Source organism: Anomaloglossus baeobatrachus, chromosome 8, assembly GCF_048569485.1.
Source record: "Anomaloglossus baeobatrachus isolate aAnoBae1 chromosome 8, aAnoBae1.hap1, whole genome shotgun sequence".
Lineage (NCBI taxonomy): Eukaryota > Metazoa > Chordata > Amphibia > Anura > Aromobatidae > Anomaloglossus > Anomaloglossus baeobatrachus.
Genome location: NC_134360.1, coordinates 171,756,925 through 171,778,399, shown reverse-complemented (window position 1 = coordinate 171,778,399; position 21,475 = coordinate 171,756,925). Strand labels below are relative to the sequence as shown.

The 21,475-nt window shown below is 40.9% G+C and overlaps 1 protein-coding gene across 9 annotated transcripts in view; it reads right to left on the bottom strand.

The window, feature by feature from the left end:
• NTNG1 (netrin G1) overlaps positions 1 to 21,475 on the bottom strand; it is a 512,764-nt gene that overhangs the window by 158,243 nt on the left and 333,046 nt on the right. For 5 of the 9 annotated variants that reach the window (XM_075322210.1, XM_075322201.1, XM_075322202.1 and 2 more), the window contains one exon: positions 13,982 to 14,041. The exons of the other annotated variants lie outside the window; for them this stretch is intronic. In XM_075322210.1, the coding sequence (XP_075178325.1) occupies positions 13,982 to 14,041 (60 nt within the window). The remainder of the gene's footprint in view (positions 1 to 13,981; positions 14,042 to 21,475) is intronic. 9 annotated transcript variants of the gene reach the window in all.

Genomic DNA, 21,475 nt, shown 5'->3' with positions numbered 1-21,475 from the left:
CATCGCCAGACATAACCTTGCGATGCTGGGATCGTGACGGAGCCGGTGAACGCTGGTAACCATTATACACATCGGGTAACTAAGGTCCCTTAGTTACCCGATGTGTATCATAGTTACCAGTGTACACCGGCTCCGTCACGATCCCAGCAGCGCCAGACATACCCTTGCGATGCTGGGATCGTGACGGAGCCGGTGAACGCTGGTAAGCATTATACACATCGGGTAACTAAGGTCCCTTAGTTACCCGATGTGTATCATAGTTACCTGTGTACACCGGCTCCCGAGTACACATGTGCAGGGAGCCGGCATTATACACCTCTCCTCCCAGGACTACTCCTCCTATTATAGTCCTCCTATTATACTCCTCTCTGAGTATAATAGGAGAACTATTATAGCATGGGGGATGGAGCACGATGGGGTGTGTGCAACATGGGGGATGGAGCACGATGGGGGGTGCGCAGCATGGGGGATGGAGCACGATGGGGGGTGCGCAGCATGGGGGATGGAGCACGATGGGGGGTGCGCAGCATGGGGAATGAAGCACGATGGGGAGTGCGCAGCATGGAGGATGGAGCACGATGGGGAGTGCGCAGCATGGGGGATGGAGCACGATGGGGAGTGCGCAGCATGGGGGATGGAGCATGATGGGGGTGCGCAGCATGGGGGATGGAGCACGATGGGGGGTGCGTAGCATGGGGGATGTAGCACGATGGGGAGTGCGCAGCATGGGGAATGGAGCACGATGGGGAGTGTGCAGCATGGGGGATGGAGCATGATGGAGAGTGCGCAGCATGGGGGATGGAGCACGATGGGGGGTGCGCAGCATGGGGGATGGAGCACGATGGGGGTGCGCAGCATGGGGGATGGAGCTTGATGGGGAGTGCGCAGCATGGAGGATGGAGCACGATAGGGAGTGCGCAGCATGGGGGATGGAGCACGATGGGGAGTGCGCAGCATGGGGGATGGAGCACGATGGGGAGTGTGCAGCATGGGGGATGGAGCATGATGGGGGGTGCGCAGCATGGGGGATGGAGCACGATGGGGGGTGGGCAGCATGGGGGATGGAGTACGATGGGGAGTGCGCAGCATGGGGGATGGAGCACGATGGGGAGTGTGCAGCATGGGGGATGGAGCTTGATGGGGAGTGCGCAGCATGGAGGATGGAGCACGATAGGGAGTGCGCAGCATGGGGGATGGAGCACGATGGGGAGTGCGCAGCATGGGGGATGGAGCACGATGGGGAGTGCGCAGCATGGGGGATGGAGCTTGATGGGGAGTGCGCAGCATGGAGGATGGAGCACGATAGGGAGTGCGCAGCATGGGGGATGGAGCACGATGGGGAGTGCGCAGCATGGGGGATGGAGCACGATGGGGAGTGTGCAGCATGGGGGATGGAGCATGATTGGGGGTGCGCAGCATGGGGGATGGAGCACGATGGGGGGTGGGCAGCATGGGGGATGGAGCATGATGGGGGGTGTGCAGCATGGGGGATGGAGCACGATGGGGGGTGCGCATCATGGGGTATGGAGCACGATGGGGGGTGCGCAGCATGGAAGATGGAGCACGATGGGGGTGCACACCTCCCCCCAAAACACACACACACCGCCACACGCGCACCGCACAACACACCACACACACACTGGGAACCACAAACACCGCCCTACACAGACACCCACAAACACAGACAACGCTGCACACACACAACACCCAACACACAAACACCGCAGCATACACAAATATACGCACATACCGCGCAACACACACACATTGCACAAAACATACCTCCCCCCAAAACACACACACGCACCACACACAAACTGCGCAACACACACACACAACGCTACAGACACACAGCGCTCTACAAACAACGCAACACACAAACAACACCGCTCTCACCCCCCGCCACACCCAGACAACACCCAGAACATGTACAGCGCCCTACACAAACACTTGGTAACTACAGACAACAACATCTATATATATATATATAACAAAAATCATACATTAACTACACAATACGTAAATTCTAGTATACCCGATGCGTAGAATCGGGCCACCTTCTAGTATATATATATATGTGTGTGTGTGTGTGTGTGTATGTGTTTTTGCACTGGTGATATATATATTTGCGTGTAAAGTTTATACACTGCTGGATGCTGATGCATACATATTTATCATGCTCAAAATAAATGAAACGTAACATTTTAATCAACTGACAGAGCTGAGTTTCATAGAACATATTTTAAACTCATAACATGAAAGTAAAGTTAATAATATATAATATAAAATAATATTTTTTCAGTTTTACTCAAATTAGTTGATGCAAATATGAACATATCCTGCATCAAATATTACATCTAGTATTTTGTATGAACTCCATGATTTTTTAAGGAAAGCACAAAGTCTTCTAGGCATGGAATGAAAACGTTTGTGTCATATTGTAACATCTATCTTTTTCCATTCTTTAAGAACAACCTCTTTTAGAGTCTTAATACTGGATGTACAGTGATGACAACTTGTCTTTTCATAGTTCCCCATAGGTATTCAGTTGGGTTCAGATCAGGAGACATAGTTGGCCACTGAATCACTTTGACCCTGTTCTTTAGAAATATATCAGATGTGTGTTTTGGATGATTGTCCTGTTGGAAAAGTGAACGTCTACCAAGGGCATGGAGGTATGGCAGCATCTTTTTTTTCAAAACGGAGCAACCTGGGAATTCATGATATCATCAATGAAATGTAGCTACCGACTCCAGCAGCTCTCATGTGCCCCACATAAAGACACTGCCACCACCATGTTTCATTGTAGGCAACAAGCTTTTAGAAAAATGAAAAATACCTGGTGCCTACAGTGAGACATGGGGGTGGTTATGTCCTTATTTGGGGCAGGTGTCTGGACGCATCATGTCATTGATGATATTATGAATTCACAGATCTACTGCTCTATGTAAAAAATTGTTCTATGAAGCTCAGTCTTGTCAAAATTTTGTAAATTGTTCCTGTATTTAGTGAGATTGATTAATATCCCACTTTTAAAGGTAAGTGTACTTATTTATATTGAGCACTGTATATGGTGTCCTCACTGTTTACATACAGTGACTTGAAAAAGTTTTCATACCCCAAGAACATCTCCACGTTATTTCACGATACACCTACAAAATGAAATCTATTATATGGTGTTGTTAAGTGGTATACCAACCCTAAGCTGCAAGTATTTGTGAAGTATAAATTTTGACACAACTACAAATTGCTAAAAAAAAAATTGCAACTTTTTGGCATTTTTAAGCCAGTTTCTTCCGGTTGCACCAAAATGGATGTAGCTGGGATGCAACAAGGGTTCATCAATTTGCATGACACCATATCTCATCTAATTCATGATGAACTGTGGTGTTCCTTATGCCAGACATCTTAGATCAGTCTAAGACTGAAGTATGGTTTCTGGCATGTTGCATGGAGGTGCACCCCACTTATCAGACTCTCCTGATTCATGAAGAGACGTGCACTTCTTCTTGAATTAAGAGCGTCTGACTCCACCACACCTACTCATCAAGACCAATGAAAAATCAGAGCCTTAATGTATCAAATGTACTAAATGTTTGGTTCACCACATTCCATCATCTTGTAGGGCATGTCAGTGGGGTTGAACTGAATGCACCCTGACTGCTGAGCCCTGTATGTAAGGGGTTAAATTCCTCTCCAATGCCCAAACTCTGCCCTTTGTGGCTGTCCAATCCTAATGTTTTTTCCCCTATTTGTACCCCTATATATGCTTCCTATTTCCGGGTTCGGTCTCTCCTCATCCTGAGAGCCGGACGCTGCTGTCCCTCCCTCCTTCCCCTTTTGTGGTATGTTATATTGTTTTAAGTCACAGGGGTCTGTTTTTGAAAATGGTGGATGTTAAGCGAAGGCTGATTGCCCCGGGAGTCCGGCCTGGCATTATGCCTCATATAAAATGGTATATCCGGTTGGAATTACACCTATAAATGTTAAGCTGTGACCGACCCCAACCCAATAAAAGATAAGAGTTTGTTTACATATTTGATTATCTCTCCAATAAAGTTTATTTGGTTTACTACAATTGTGTGTTTTGTTCGGGCATGGGAGATTGATGCGGTGGTGGGGTCTCACCATTCTTAAGCTGAAGATCCAATAGCCATTTCCTAAGTGTTCGGCCATTAAACAACAGGACACATTTATTAAGTGACGTCCACTGGATGTTTTGGTGGCTTTGTTTTTGGTGAAATATAAGAATTGAGGTGGAATGCTAATTTTTCAAAAACTCTTAGGGGGCAAAACATCAAAGTGTGTGAATACTCCTAAAAATTTTGCGCAATGCTTAGTCATGTAAAATAGTTGTGACTTTTGGTGTTTTCGCACAAATTTCAAACAGCATCATCAACATGGGTGGAGCTAGGGTGGGACGAGGACCTGGCTACGACTGATTGTCAAATACTTGGAAAGTGGAGGTGTTTTTACACCAGAAATGTTACTGAAGCCTGTGACTATAGTAATGTTTCTGGCAAGCAGCACAGAGGCACACGATTCTGTTAAGACGCACCAAATTCATAAAGTGGTGTGCACCTCTTAGTGAATCTTATTCCTGCACGTCCAAGAATAGGACTGATATGCAAAATGCCAGTGTTAATGAATCAGAGCCATACACTATTTTATTATTATCCCCCGTGCGCCAAACAAAATAAGTGAAATTAGTTAAATGACGTATAATGAAAGACAACTTACATTACACAAATTCATACAGCGTTACAGATATCTCAGATTTTAATTCACCAGACATCAAGCAAAATATATAATCTAATGAAGAATTAAAATTACTTGTAAAGATCTAGCAGGTTAAGAGGTAGGACTATTATTTGCTCCAACTTTAAATATATAATTGAGAAATAAAATTTAATTGTAAATTGTATCTAAATATATTTTTATTAATCAAATTAATAACCAACAGAAACAAACTGTTCATTTGTATATGGTTTCAAAATTTGCAGCTACTGGACTTGGTATTAAATGTTTTTTCTTACATTGATGGATGTAATCTAACAGTGGTGAATAGTGATTTTTTTTCTAGAAATTAAGAATAGTTTCTAGAAGAGGTAAGTTCACTAAAAGCTACTTGTATAGTTTGCTAACGGTGCCCTGTGGAATTTTAATCCATGGTGGTGTAGTGTGTTACTATCGGTAATCTTTGAGACTGTACACCCAGCTCTCTTCAGAACATTGAACAGGTTCTCTCATGTAGCTATGGATTGATTCCTGACGTCCCTCAGAATCGTCCTTACCCCTTGTATGGGGTCCCAGACCAAGTAAGATTAATAGTCATCTTGTCTATCTTCCATTTTCTAATAATTGCACCAACAGTTGTTGCCTTCTCACCAAGCTGCTTGCCTATTGTCCAATCCCAGTCTTGTGCAGGTCTACAATTTTGTCAATGGTGTCTTAAGGTTATGTGCGCACGTGTGCGTAATTCATGCAGTTACGCTGCGCTTTGTAGCGCAGCGTAACTGCATGCGTCCTGCGTCCCCTGCACAATCTATGGAGATTGTGCAGGGGTCGTGCGCATGTGACATATTAGAACGCAGCGATTCGGCTGCTGCCCGAATCGCTGCGTTCTAAGAAGTGACATGTCACTTCTTCCATGCGCTTTGCCGGCAGCCCCTGCTCTGTCTATGACAGGAGCTGCAGGCAGAGCGCACGTTCTCGCCGGCACCATGCGCTTCAGAACGGAGCTTTTCAGCTGCGCTCTGAAGCGCAGCTTTTAGGTGCAGTGCAGAGCGCACACGTGCGCACATAGCCTTAGATAGCTCTTTGGTCTTGGCTATGGTGGAGAGTTTGGAGTATGATTGATTGGGTGTGTGGACAAGTGTCTTTTATACAGGTAACGAGTTCAAACAAGTGGAAATAATACAGGTAATGAGTGCAGAGTGGGAGGGCTTTCTAAAGAAAAAATAATAAGTCTGTGAGAGCCAGAATTCTTGCTCATTGGTAGGTGATCAAATACTTATTTCATGTAATAAAATGCAAATTAATTATTTAAAAATCATTTAATGTGATTTTCTGGATTTTTTTTATTCTGTCTGTCACAGGTGAAGTGCACCTACAATAAAAATTACCAACCTCTCCATTCTTTGTAGGTGAGAAAACATGCAAAATCGGCAGTGTATTATATTTCCCACTGTATGTATCCCTGGTATCTTTACTCCTGATTTCAATTTGGCATTTATTTTGGGGATGTATTGATTGGACAAGGTATATCTATGTGTCTTTCCAGGTGTCCCCACTCTAAATCTCTCTGATTATTTTTTTGTATCACATCATGCTATTGTATTGAATTTTATTATGTATTCTTATTTATTTTTTAAGGCTTATTAAAGGGATTTATTTAATTGTCGCAAAAACGTTCAAAATCGCTAATTGGTGACCTAATCGTTGCTGCTGCATGTACGATGTAGGTCGTCGCTCCTGCGGCAGCACACATCGCTATGTGTGACACCGCAGGAACGAGGAACCTCAACTTACCTGCGGCCGCCGGCAATGAGGAAGGAAGGAGGTGGGCGGGATGTTACGTCCCGCTCATCTCCACCCCTCCGCTTCTATTGGGCGGCCGCTTAGTACGGAGGCGGTTCGCCGGTCACAGTGACGTCGCTAAGCAGGTAAGTATGTGTGATGGGTCCGTACGATTTTGTGCGCCACGGGCAGCGATTTGCCCGTGACGCACAAACGATGGGGGCGGGTGCGCACGCTAGCGATATCGGTCACGATATCGCAGCGTGTAAAGCGGCCTTAAGTCTAGGCAAATATTTATCCTGTTATTACTTTTTTTTTCTCTATTCCCAGTTCTGGGAAGCTAAAAACTGTTGGCTTGGGAGAGGAGCCCTCGTTCCTCTTGGAATTTGTTGACTTATGTGTTTCTCTGTAATGTCTTATTTTGTTTGTACATGTCTCCTCTGAATTGTCAGCACTACGAAAACAAAAATTATTATTAGCTGTTGAATTATTTGCATATATATTTGTTACTGATATACGAGAGCGCTAGAACAAAACCCACCCTGCAGCTTAATGCAATAAGTGCAAACATTCTGAAAACACCGATCAAACAAAGATTTTGTTAAATGAGTATTGTTGGTTGTTTTTAAAGCATTTTTGTGTGCTGACTCCGAAACGGCTATCAGAATTTTCCTATCAGTCACAAATTTTGCATAATTTGTTTTTTTCCTTTAAAATTTAGCCTATATTGCCCCTTCATAAATTGCTTTATAGGTGCTTGGATTGGTATAACATTGCACTGTTCTTATGAAGTTGGCTTGTTTTCAATACTTTGGTAACAACTACAGCTTTTTTCCAAGTTTGACTAATTTTAGGGATTTGCGCACTTTAGGTTACATAGAAAAAAAGCTTCATTATCTCACTGTCCTTTCTATGTATCAGTTGTAATTTTATCACTGCTTTCTTTTACTTGAAACTATTATTACATTTTATATATTATATACAGTGCCTACAAGTAGTCTTCAACCCCCTGCAGATTTAGCAGGTTTGATAAGATGCAAATAAGTTAGAGCCTGCAAACTTCAAACAAGAGCAGGATTTATTAACAGATGCATAAATCTTACAAACCAACAAGTTATGTTGCTCAGTTAAATTTTAATACATTTTTAACATAAAAGTGTGGGTCAATTATTATTCAACCCCTAGGTTTAATATTTTGTGGAATATCCCTTGTTTGCAATTACAGCTAATAATCGTCTTTTATAAGACCTGATCAGGCAGGCACAGGTCTCTGGAGTTATCTTGGCCCACTCCTCCATGCAGATCTTCTCCAAGTTATCTAGGTTCTTTGGGTGTCTCATGTGGACTTTAATCTTGAGCTCCTTCCACAAGTTTTGAATTGGGTTAAGGTCAAGAGACTGACTAGGCCACTGCAACACCTTGATTTTTTCCCTCTTGAACCAGGCCTTGGTTTTCTTGGCTGTGTGCTTTGGGTCGTTGTCTTGTTGGAAGATGAAATGACGACCCATCTTAAGATCCTTGATGGAGGAGCGGAGGTTCTTGGCCAAAATCTCCAGGTAGGCCGTGCTATCCATCTTCCCATGGATGCGGACCAGATGGCCAGGCCCCTTGGCTGAGAAACAGCCCCACAGCATGATGCTGCCACCACCATGCTTGACTGTAGGGATGGTATTCTTGGGGTTGTATGCAGTGCCATCCAGTCTCCAAACGTCACGTGTGTGGTTGGCACCAAAGATCTCGATCTTGGTCTCATCAGACCAGAGAACCTTGAACCAGTCTGTCTCAGAGTCCTCCAAGTGATCATGAGCAAACTGTTGATGAGCCTTGACATGACGCTTTGAAAGTAAAGGTACATTACGGGGGCTCGTCTGGAACGGAGACCATTGCGGTGGAGTACGTTACTTATGGTATTGACTGAAACCAATGTCCCCACTGCCATAAGATCTTCCCGGAGCTCCTTCCTTGTTGTCCTTGGGTTAGCCTTGACTCTTCGGACAAGCCTGGCCTCAGCATAGGTGGAAACTTTCAAAGGCTGTCCAGGCCGTGGAAGGCTAACAGTAGTTCCATAAGCCTTCCACTTCCGGATGATGCTCCCAACAGTGGAGACAGGTAGGCCCAACTCCTTGGAAAGGGTTTTGTACCCCTTGCCAGCCTTGTGACCCTCCACGATCTTGTCTCTGATGGCCTTGGAATGCTCCTTTGTCTTTCCCATGTTGACCAAGTATGAGTGCTGTTCACAAGTTTAGGGAGGGTCTTAATTAGTCAGAAAAGGCTGGAAAAAGAGATAATTAATCCAAACATGTGAAGCTCATTGTTCTTTGTGCCTGAAATACTTCTTAATACTTTAGGGGAACCAAACAGAATTCTGGTGGATTGAGGGGTTGAATAATAAATGACCCTCTGAATAAACTTTTCACACTTTAAAAAAAAAAAATAAAAAAAGAAATAACTTTCTTTTTTGCTGCAGTGCATTTCACACTTCCAGGCTGATCTACAGTCCAAATGTCACAATGCCAAATTAATTCTGAATGTGTAAACCTGCTAAATCTGCAGGGGGTTGAATACTACTTGTAGGCACTGTATATTAGGACATTTTGTTAATCATGTTGTGCAGTTGTGTAAACCACCACAAGAACTTTGCTATATTTTTGGTTGTGATTTTAAATTTTGTACAAAACTTATTTTCTTTATTTTCAGCGCAAAATTGGAGATCAAGACAGACTCATATTTGTTGCTCATCTTGTGTTACACTTGTCGTAAATTGGCTCAATAGTAACCACGGCACATGGCATTTGCTGTTTCAATGGTATGGAGGGAACCAAGAGGCTATTCTATAGATTGCTATTTATGTATGACATAGATTGCTGGAGTAACAAGTTAAACAAGAAATTTAGTGAGATATCCAAACATTCCTTCAGTAATTAAGCCAGTCTCACATAGCTTAGAGCTGCCAGTACCAATTCCACCAACATCTTGAACCTTGAATCCAGATGAAAATTATGTTGATGATGTTCATTTCGCTGAAGAAGAAGCTAATGAAGAAGATGTTACGTCACCAATGGAGTCTGCTCCAGCGACTTCTACTTCGATCACCAGGAGGCGCCGTGTTCCTGCCATGGATAGTGCTCATGATGGGAGAGGAGTCGATTCTAGAGGCGCTGGTGGGCGCAGGCTCTGCTCATGCACTGAGCTGGGTTTCCTTGGGATCTGCTGTATCACTGGCTGACTGTTGGTGGCATGTGTCTTCCAGCTGAAGTTACCATCATTCAGCTACAACCAATGGGAAAACACCATACCCTTCTTAATTCCCCTCCTGTTTGCTGACCACTGCCAGAGATAGTTCAGTATTTCTAGTTCCTGTCCCGCCCTGTTCTGTTTAGTGATTCTGTGTTCTGACTTCTGCTTTTTTCCTGACTACCCTCCTGCCTGCTGTTTATGTACCTCACTGCCCGATCCAGATTTGACCTCTGCTTTGTTTTCTGATTATGTCCTTGCCTGCGTGATTCTGTCCATGTTATGCAATTTCCGGTTCAACCCTGCCTGACTACTACTCTCATCGGACTGCAGCCTTCCACAGCTAGTGATCACCTTGGGCCCTGTGTAATTCCAAATCCCTGTATAGGGGTTAAAGGGTTTCAGGATTCTAGAGGTCCTGCTTGGTGAGTGGATTTCCTCTAGCCTGTCCATTACAGCCCATCTGAGTCTGTGGATCCAGGCAGGCGTTACAGAAGATCCTGGTTTTCTAGGCCATGAGTCTTGGGAGCCTCACAAACTAAACCAGGTTGATCTAAATGATCTAGTTTGTGATCTGAACCTATCAAAAAGTCAAGTAAAGCTTTTGGTTTCAAGGCTCAAAGACTGGTACTTGTTGGAGCAGGGGAGCAAAATATGTTCTTTTCACCATAGGCAACAGGAGCTTGAATACTTAATTTTAATGGAAGGGATCCTAGTTTACTGCAATGATGCAAACTCTGCTAGATGCAATGAGACAAAAGCACAGACCTTAAGAATGGAGGTTTTCTATAGACTCTTCAAAAACCAGTTTAAAAGTGTTACTTCTACATAATGGCAATGACAATCCATATGTTCCTCTTGCTTATGCAGCAAGTCTGAAAAAACATGAACATGTCCGTTTTTTTCTGTCAAAATTCCATTACAAAAACTACGAGTGGAATAATTCTGGTGATCTGAGCGTAATAATCTTGGTGCTTGGGTTGCAGCTTGGCTATACAAGGTTAGTTGTTTTCTCTCCGAATGGGACAATGGAGAATACAAAAATCATTTCACAAAACCAGTGGTGACAAAGAAAGAGTTTGACTCCTGGAAGCAAGAATGTCTCCTACATTAGTGTCTGGTAGCTCCAGAAAAATTTTTCTTTCCACCACTCAACATAAAACTTAAGCTGATGAAGAATTTGTCAAGGCGATGGATCATGATGGTGAGAGTTTTGTATACCTCAAAAACAAGTTTCCATAAATCAGTGAGGCCAAGATCAAGGAAGAAATATTTATGGTACCACAAATAAGGGAAATTGTGAAAGACACTGATTTTGACATAAAAATAAGTGAGACCTAGGCACCGGTATGGGAGTCGTTTAATAATGTAGTGGTGAACTTTGTTGGCGACCATAAAGCATCAAACTATAGAGGTCTTGTGACGGAGTTACTACAACAGTAAAAAGAATTAGGATGCAATATATCTCTCAAGATACATTTCAAAGACTCCTAATTTAGATTTGTTTCCCCCCAATAGCCTTGGAGATGTCAGTGATGAGTGTTTTCATGAAGGCAATGGGTTACTTAAAGGCCGTTATAAAGGGAAATGGAGCCCAAAAATGCTCGCAGTCTACTGTTGGGAACTAAAAAGGATCATGTGAGTAGCTAAATATTCAAGAAAATAGAACATTTAAAAAAAAAAAAAATAATTAAAAACTAAAATTTGTAGTAAGTAAACTATATTAAAAATAAAAAAATAAATAAATTTAAAGGCGTGTTACTCATATTCTCTGCCTAATAGAAAAATTCTGAATGCAGATTTGGAATCAGGGGACAAATTACCATAAGAAACAATCTATTTCATGCATTTAATGCAAAAAAAAGTAAAATGTTGTAGGCCAGTGGGCAGAGTTTAGAGATGTAAAATCCAGTACTTTGTCTTTACCGGTGTATGGCTTTGAAAGGCAAAAACCAAAGTAATGATCGTCATTCCTTCTATAATTGATTGCATGGAATCTTTGAATTGTAAAGTGCTGCGGAATATGCTGGCACTATATTAATAATTATTATTAGTATTATTATGGAATAAACTGCAGTAGATTGTGTGTTGGAAAAATCTTTGGTCTTTTTGGATGGAAGTCTTTATTGCATTTACTGTGTTTCTAACAATTCTTGTAGTTAATTATTGACCCTTGCAGTATTATTTTGCAATATACTACAAATGAGTAATGTATTTTAAAATAAGTAATTAAAAACGAAATGTCTGTAAATAAATGAAGATTAGTTATAGAAGGCACTGCTCAGACATGGAGAATTGTTTGTAGATTGTTGGTGTAAAATTTATAATAGTAACTAAGAAATATACCCCAATCTATGTTATTGCGTGTTTTAAAACATTGATTTAGACAATTTTTCTATTACACGAAAGGGTCTTCTCTGTATCTATACATCAACGGCATTGTGTTATAATGCACAGGATGATATCTGCTGTAGATCCATTGCAAACTCTACATCTAAAGGGGGTGCTACATGCTATGATATATCGGGCGATATATCGTCGGGGTCACGGATTCCGTGACGCACATTCGGCATCGTTTGACATATCGTAGCGTGTGACAGCTACGAGTGACTATTAACGAGCAAAAATACTCACCTTATCGTTGCTCGTTGACACGTCGTTCATGTTTAAAATATCGGTCACATTCCTGGATGCAGGTTGTTCGTCGTTCCTGAGGCAGCACACATCGCTCCATGTGACACCTCGGGAACGATGAACACAGCTTACCTGCGTCCCGCTGGCAATGAGGAAGGAAGAAGGTGGGCAGGATGTTACGACCCGCTCATTTCCGCCCCTCCGCTTCTATTGGGTGGCCACTATGTGACATTGCTGTGATGCTGAACGTCACTCCCCCTTCAGGAAGAGGATGTTCGCCGCCCAAAGCGGGGTAATTTGGGAGGTAAGTACATGTGACAGGGGTGACCGACTTTGTGCGACATGGGTAACAAATTGCCCGTGGCGCACAAACGATGGGGGCGGGTGCGATCGCACATGCGATAGCACGATAAATCGACGCGTGTAACGGGGCCTTAACACATGCACAGTTTTTAGTGGATTAATTCCAAAATTTTTGTAAAGCTACAGCTATACAGTTTTAACTTAAATTTTGTATTCAGAAAAAAATATTATTATTAGCTTCTGTTTATGTATTATTTCCTAATTAAAAGAGAACCTGTCACCATGAAAATGCAGTCCAATCTATAGTCAACGTGTTATAGAGCAGTGGGAACTGAGGAGGTGGATGTATCGTTTTGTGAGAGAAGATCTAGTATAATAGTTGATTTAATCCTCTGCTCTTTCTGGGATTTTTGGTCCACTGGGCAGTCTTTTCAGTGATAGCTATATCTGTAAGCACACTAATACAAGGGAAGGCTGTCAATCACTGGTAGGACCACCCACTGGACTAAATGATGAAAACACAGGTTATACTGAGTCATTTCTTACAAAACTATATGTCAATCTACTCAGCTCCCCATGCGCTATAACTCTGTGTCTGCAGATTGTACTAAATTTTCAGGGAGACGGGTTTACTTTAAATTGGATTTCCGTTTTTTAATTAAAGTAGATCTTATAATAAGAAATATACTATAGTTTGTTTTTTTCTGGAATAATAACTCACTGAAAATGCTTTAGCTCCTGGAATTAAAAACTGAATTGTGAGTCCTATGATAGGAGCAAAGTAAACTGGTCATCTCAAGCACAAGGCACTAACATCTACATTAATCCATTGCAGATTAATTTTGCTTCTCCAAGGAGCAGATGACTAATAGATTATGAGTTTAAGCATCTGAAAAAACTTGAAAGATCTAATATTGACAATAAATGATAGCAGTACCCTCATACCTAAGACCCATACTAGACAGAAAATGTGGTGTTATCCTTGGGCGTTATGCCGGTCACAGAAACTGCAATCTACACAAATGTTTTGTTACTTTTCTTTCTCATTGATCTGATTTTTAGTTATTCTATGGAATAACCTGACCCTAATCACATAGGCTGGACTATGTGTGCTCAATCTAGTCCTCCAAATAGCTTGGTAGCTTTTACATTTTTGCAATTTAGATGAAGTCAAATCAGGCAACAAAAAAAAAAACTCCTCAAAATTGACCATGTTACTGGGTGGAATAAAATCTGTTTAATCTGTACGCAACACATAGCAGAGCCACTGTATGAATGGAGGGTTTCCTACCTCTCTTGTGACTCGATACTCGAGCTGGTGGCACAGTAGAGTGGGCTACTTTGGAAAAAACTGGACAGACAGGGAAGGAAAAAAAATCAAATTAGAAATGAAAAAAAAAAATTCTGAAAGAAAAGTAAATTAAATAAAACAAAAAAACAAGTGCAAATATGAGGATACTGACACAAAATATCACAGATGATGTACAGTACGTACTGTATTATATTTGACAAAAACAGTATGATATAGTAAGTGAGATTATATGGAGAGTTATGTGGGGTAGAATTAGTGTCCTTTGAACCAGAAGCTAATTTTAGCATAATTCTGAATAGTCACATATTTGTATTAATAATTGATATGATGGCTAAAATCTCCCCGCTGCACTATGTATCGCACTATATTTGTTACCTCTCATTTAAATTAATGGATTTCATGGTAGTCTAAAATTTCCTGGTTGGCATCTGAAACTTTGATGTACATGAAATAAATTAATTGAAGGGTAAAATCCAATTAAAAATAAAAGAACTTTATTTAGCAAAAAGGTATGCTTTATCTAGCGCACGCTGTCAGAATATTAAAGATGACAACTTCCATCTAGCAGTATGCACCTGTCCAGGCTGGGATACAGACGTACTCCCTGCAGTGCACTAAAACTGTCAGGCTGACTGATATGGATGTTCCTTTTCACTCAGCTAAATAAAGGTGGTTATCTTCTCCTTTAAGGCGGTGTTACACGCTACGATATATCGTGCGATCGCATGAGCGATCGCACCCACCCCCATTGTTTGTGCGTCACGGGCAATTCATTGCCCGTGGCGTACAATGTTGTTAACCCCGTTTACACATACTTACCTCCCTAACAACGGCGCTATGGGCGGCTAACATCATTTTGAGGGGGAGGGACGTTCGGCGTCACAGCGACGTCACTAAGCGGCCGCCCAATAGAAGAGGAGGGGCGGAGATGAGCGGCCGGAACATCCCGCCCACCTCCTTCCTTCCTCATTGCCGGCGGGACGCAGGTAAGCTGTGTTCGTCGTTCCCGGGGTGTCACATGTAGCAATGTGTGCTTCTTCAGGAACGACGAACAACCAGTGCGCAGAAGGAGGAACGACATTATGAAAATGAACGACGTGTCAACGAGGAACGATAAGGTGAGTATTTTTGCTCGTTAACAATCGTTCGGACGTGTCACACGCTACGACATTTCTAACGATGGCGGATGTGTGTCACGAATTCCGTGACCCCGATAACATATCGTTAGATATATCGTAGCGTGTAACGCCGCCTTTAGTCCACTCCGCTCAGTGTCCTGTCCGGTTTACTGAACAGTGGAATGTGCATTCATAATGCCTGACAGGACGCTGCTCTGATCTGACATATGTCTTAAGCAGATGTTAATTTACACAGCCCATCCTACTGTAGGTCCTCTCAAATCTAGAATGGATACCCACTGATTTATAGCAGCTGCCATCTTTAACATCCTAACAGATTCAACTACATAAAGCATACCTTTTTGATAAATAAAGGTATTTATAAAAAAAAAATAATATTTATATATAGGGTATTTTATTCATTTATTTATCACCTTTAATTTAAGTGGTCTATTCATTGGCATTTTTATTATGCCAGTGCAAACAAATATAAACGCGTCACTTTTGTTTCCACTCCCATTTATTATAAGTTGTACTCAAAGATCTAAGACTTCTAGGTATACAAAAGGCCTTTTCTCTCAAATATTGTTCACAAATTTATCTAAATCTGTTAATGAGCACTTCTCTTTTGCCAAGATATTCCATCCAACTCACAGGTGTGACATATCAAGATATTGATTAGACAGCATGATCATTGCACAGGTGTGCCTTAGGCTGGCCACAATAAAATGCCACTCTAAAACTGTAGTTTTATCACACAGCACAAAGCTACACATGTTGCAAGTTTTGAGGACGTGTGCAATTGGCTTGCTGACTGCAGGAATGTCCACCAGAGCTGTTGCATGTGAACTGAATGTTCATTTTGCTACTATAAGCGGTCTCCAAAGGTGTTTCAGAGAATTTGACAGTACATCCAAACAGCCTCACAACCACAAACCACGTGTAACCACCACAGCCCAGGACCTCAATATCCAGCATCTTCACCTCCAAGATTATCTGAGATCGGCCACCCGGACAGCGGTTGCAATAATTGGTTTACATAACCAAAGAATTTCTGAAGAAACTGTCATAAACCCTCTCAGGGAAGCTTATCTGCTGCTCGTCATCCTCATCGGGGTCTCCATCTGACTGCAGTTTGTCATCGTAACCGACTTGAGTGGCCAAATACTCACATTGAATGAGGTCTGCCAGGTTGGAGAGGTGTTCTCTTTGGCTGAATCCCAGCTTTCACTGTACAGTTCAGACGGCTGAATGAGTGTATGGCGTTATGTGGGTGAGCAGTTTGCTGAAGTCAACTTTGTGAATCGAGTGGTGGTGGGGGTGGCAGTGAGGTATGGTATGGGCTGGTGTATGTTATGAACGATAAACACAGGTAGATTTTATTGATGCCATTTTGAATGCACAGAGATACTGTCATGAGATCCTGAGGCTCGTTGTGCCATTCATTCATGACCATTACCTCATCTTGCAGCATGATAATGCACGGCCCCATTTTCCAAGGACCTGTGCACAATTCCTGGAAGGTGAAAACATCCCAGTTCTTGCCATCATACTCGTCTGACAACTCACCCATTTAGCATGTTTGGAAGGCTCTGGATCAGTATATGAGACAGCGTGTTTAAGTTCCTGCCAATATCCAGCAACTCCGCAGCCATTGAAGAGGAGTGGACCAACATTCCACAGACCCCAATCAACAACTGCATCAACTTTATCCAAACGAGATGTGTTGCATTGTGGCCAGCCTATCTTTTATTAATCTTTTATTGTGGCCAGCCTAAGACACACCTGTGCAATAATCATGCTGTCTAATCAGCATCTTCATAAGCCACTATTTTGAGGTGGATGGATTATTTCAGCAAAGGAGCAGTGCTCACTAACAGATTTAGACAAATTTGTAAACAATATTTGAGCAAAAAAGGCCTTTAGTGTACATAGAAAAAGTATTAGCTCCTTGAGTTCAGTTCATGAAATATGGGAGCAAAAACAAAAGTGTTACATTTATATTTTTGTTCAGTGTAGATTTTATTATATTGCTCTCAAGAATTAATCTATATTATAATGATCAGAAATCACTAGTACAAGGAAATATTAAAATGTTTATTTTAGTATAAAAAAGGGCTTCAGTTTACTTTTTATGGTGTAAAAATATTGTATTTCGGACCACACCATTTGTGTAGAAAAACTTTTGACCTGTTACCTCTTGGAAGTTTTCAAAAGTGACTAAAAAATGGGGCAAGTTTTCACAAAAGAAAATGCAAGAAGGCGCAATTAACATTTGCTTCATGAGGTTTTTGCCTCTAACTAGATCAACATGTCAGGTTATAGATTGAACTCGATGGACTTATGTATACCTTCAACCTTATAACCTATGAAACGTTGAAAACATTAGGTCTTTCGGGAAACAACTATTATGGTCATGGCCATAGACTGATCATAGGGTGCTTCTTTTTTTTTTTTTTTTTTTTTACAGTAAGGGTAATACTTGTTTTTACTTCATGCCTATTTTTTTTTTAATCAAACCTTTTTCATTAAAATTAAAAACATAAGACAAAAAAAGCAAAAAGTAAAAATAAAGAAATTGAGTTTCATTGGAAAAATCTTCTCGTATATCAACGGGTCATCCTTCACTTACAAAAATCCCAATTATGATGCAACTGGTACTTTCAAAGTAAAGATTAAAGGGAATGTTGCCTAACCCAGACACTGGCTTCTTGTCATTCCTCCCCTGTCTCTGTTATTACAGGAGGAGGAAGGAGGGAGAAAGCAGAGGGGGAGGAAGGCTGGCCAGGCAGGCAGACAGGGGCAGAATACCTAGCAAAACCTGGCCCATCAGTTAGATATTCTGTAGCTGCGATCAGTCAATTAACAGTGAATTTCCCAGACTTTACTTGCCTATATTTCAGAAAGTATACATCCGATCTCAAAACTACAGGTATGTATAGAATCAGAATGATAGCGCCAGTATAACACTGGCTTTAGTTTATATAGGAAAATCCTGCTGGTTGGTCCTCTTTAAAGGTATTGGTGGTACTTTACATTAGGAAGACCTTATGACAGGTTCCCTTTAACCCCTTCACGACCTTGGACGGATCTATCCGTCATGGATCGTGTCCCGTTAAGCCCCGCCCCCTGCGCGGGCAGGCGGTGGCGGTCGGCACACATATCAGCTGTTTTCAACAGCTGACATGTGTGCCTGCTAGCTGCGGGTGGAATCGCTTCCACCCGCGGCCATTAACCGCTTAAATCTTGCTTCCAAAGTCTGGCAGCAAGATCTAAATGCGCGCGGCCATGTTTTTTACTTACCGCCGCCCCCACCGGAAGTCACGTGCGTGATCATGTGACTATCGGTGGTTGCCATCGTAGCACAGGGTCATGTGATGACGCCTGCAGCTACGAAGTTTCACTTTCGTTTTTCCTCTGCCGAGAGCAGAGGGAAACAGAAAGTGACTGTATCTGCTGTTTACAGCTGTATAGCTGTGATCAGCAGATAGATAATAGCGATCGGATTGCTGATCACTATAGCCCCCTAGGGGGACTAGTAAAATAAAAAAAAGTAAAAAAAAAGTTTTAAAAAATAAAAAAAAATAAAAAAAACCTAAAAGTTCAAATCACCCCCCTTTCACCCCATTGAAAATTACAGGGTTAAAAAATAAATAAATATACACATATTTGGTATTGCCGCGTTCAGAAATGCCAGATCTATCAAAATATAAAATCAATTAATATGATTGGTAAACGGCATAGTGGCAAAAAAATTCCAAACGCCAAAATTACGTTTTTTGGTCACTGCATGTTTTACGCAAAATACAAGAACAGGCGATCAAAATGTAGCATCTGCGCAAATATGGTACCATTAAAAATGTTAGCTCGAGATGCAAAAAATAAGCCATCACTGAGCCATAGATCCAAAAAAATGAGAACGCTACGTGTTTCGGAAAATGGCGCAAAACGTACGCCACTTTTATTGGACAAACTTGTGAATTTTTTTTAACCCCTTAGATACAAGTAAACCTATACATGTTTGGTGTTTACAAACTCGCACCGACCTGAGGCATCACATAGATACATCAGTTTTACCATAAAGTGAACACGGTGAATAAAACATCCCAAAAACTATTGTGCAATCACACTTTTTTTGCAGTTTTCCCACACTTGGAATTTTTTTGCTGTTTTCCAGTACAATATATGGTAAAACCTATAGTTTCATTTAAAAGTACAACTCGTCCCGCAAAAAAAAAGCCCTCATATGGCAAGATTAACGGAATAATAAAAAAGTTACGGCTCTCAGAAGAAAAGGAGCAAAAAACAAAAACACAAAAACGTGAATTGCCCGGGGGCTGAAGGGGTTAAAGGAACTCAGCAGGAAGGTTTTCCAAGCATCTTGGAAAACAAACCACAGATAGAGTATAGCCCCTGCACTTTCCTCGTTAGCTGCTACCCCCAGAGGAACCTTCTTGAAATTAGTAAAGTTCCCTCAGTATCATGACAATGTGCATAAGGACTCATTGGCTCCAACCCTTCCCTGCCTCTGAATTTCTTACTCCTCTTTTTTATCATCCCTTCTTTCTTTTTTATTTTCTACATTATCCTTTCTTCTTATCTGTGCTATTCTATACATTTCAATGATAGTTTTGATAAAATAGAATATACATAAGGCATCCTCATGGGTTGTCACCCAGTGTTTACAGGCCATTTAATGGCACCCGGTTTTCTTCATAACTATAGGTACTACATTCTGCCAGGTCAACAGTGTGGGAAGATGTGTGACAACCGCTATGGGAGCTGTGATGTCGGTTGTCACTCAGAAATTCTAGAAACTGCCATAACTAGGAAACAACCGAAGAAAAGTTTTAACAACCTGGCAAAAGAAATTGGCTCCATGACATTCAATGACAGGCAGCGATCAGTTTTATTCTAGGAGAAATGCGCTTTAAAATGATCCACAGTTGTATTAGAGATGAACATTACATCTGACTGTTTTTTTTTCATTTCCTGATATAATTGATGATAATGGCATATAATGCAATACGTTTATCTATAGAGGTATGAAATAAACGCATGAAACCAAATATAACAACATATATAGAGGAATTCCCTAAGGGGAAAAACAATATAAAAAATCATACTATAAAAATATATTAATAACCTTATAAAAAACCATATACTTTATGAGAAACCAAAAAACCTAAAACTATACAAAAAACCCTCTATATCAGAAATGTGTAATAAATATTAAATTATACAAGTAATTTATTGTTTTTTATTTATTTATATTTCACTTTTAATTTAATTTATTATTTTTAATTTCTCATTGATTTTTTTCCCCTAGGAAATAAAATGTTGAACTTTTATAATTTAGGTGTCTGAGTGCCTGGGGCAACCTCACCCTTTCCTTTAATTTTTATCGGACTATATCAAGCCTTCATTTCTGTGCAACACCCAATGTGGCTGGTAACATGATTGTGGGCGTACAGACCTTTTATTAATCATTATATTTTTTACCTGAACAAGGCCTTTTAAAAGGCCAAAGCGCGAGTATTTCAACCACTTAAATAAAACCACGCCCCTCATGATGAAGCCGTAGTGAAACGTACGTCAGGGGGATCTCTGTGTTTGCAGTGGCGGTGTTCATACTGGTAATTAATGTCTCTATTTCCTAAGCCTTACATTAACTGGTTATAAACAGAATATTGTTTATTCAGCCCTTATGGGAGGTGACACTTTGTATGTGAATACATTTGTCTATAGTATATATTGGTAGTCATGTTTTTACTCTAGATGTTCTACATGAATTATATATGCCAATATTAGTCCTATGAGGAGACATTTGTATATATTAATTCCTACTCATTATAAATAATAAATAAATAAATAATAAATATTTTGTATTGGTTTGATTAAATTATGTGCACTTGGCACTTTATTATTATTCTCTAGTTGGCATTTTCTTAGGATGGCATTTGGACTCGTATATTAATTAGACATTTGGGCATTTGAGTGTTTTTGTAAAAAAAAAACTTTTTGTCTCTCTGCTGGACTAACTTTTGTATGTACCATATTTATTGGCATGTAATTTACAAGCCCGGCATTTATTGTATTTATCCTGACCTGCCCTATACCTTTTTTATATATGGTTTTTATTTATTTTTTGACTAATAAAGTATTATATTTTAAAAATAAATCTCAGTTTTTTAGTTTGGGTATTGACTTAAATAAAACATTTTTATTGTTTCTAGACCCCTTGGAAGCGCAGTCATTGATATATTATTATATACAATATATAGTAAAAAGATTCACTTTTTCAAGATGTTTCTCAAATAAATCATTCATTGACAATTCCAGCTCTAAAGGGGGC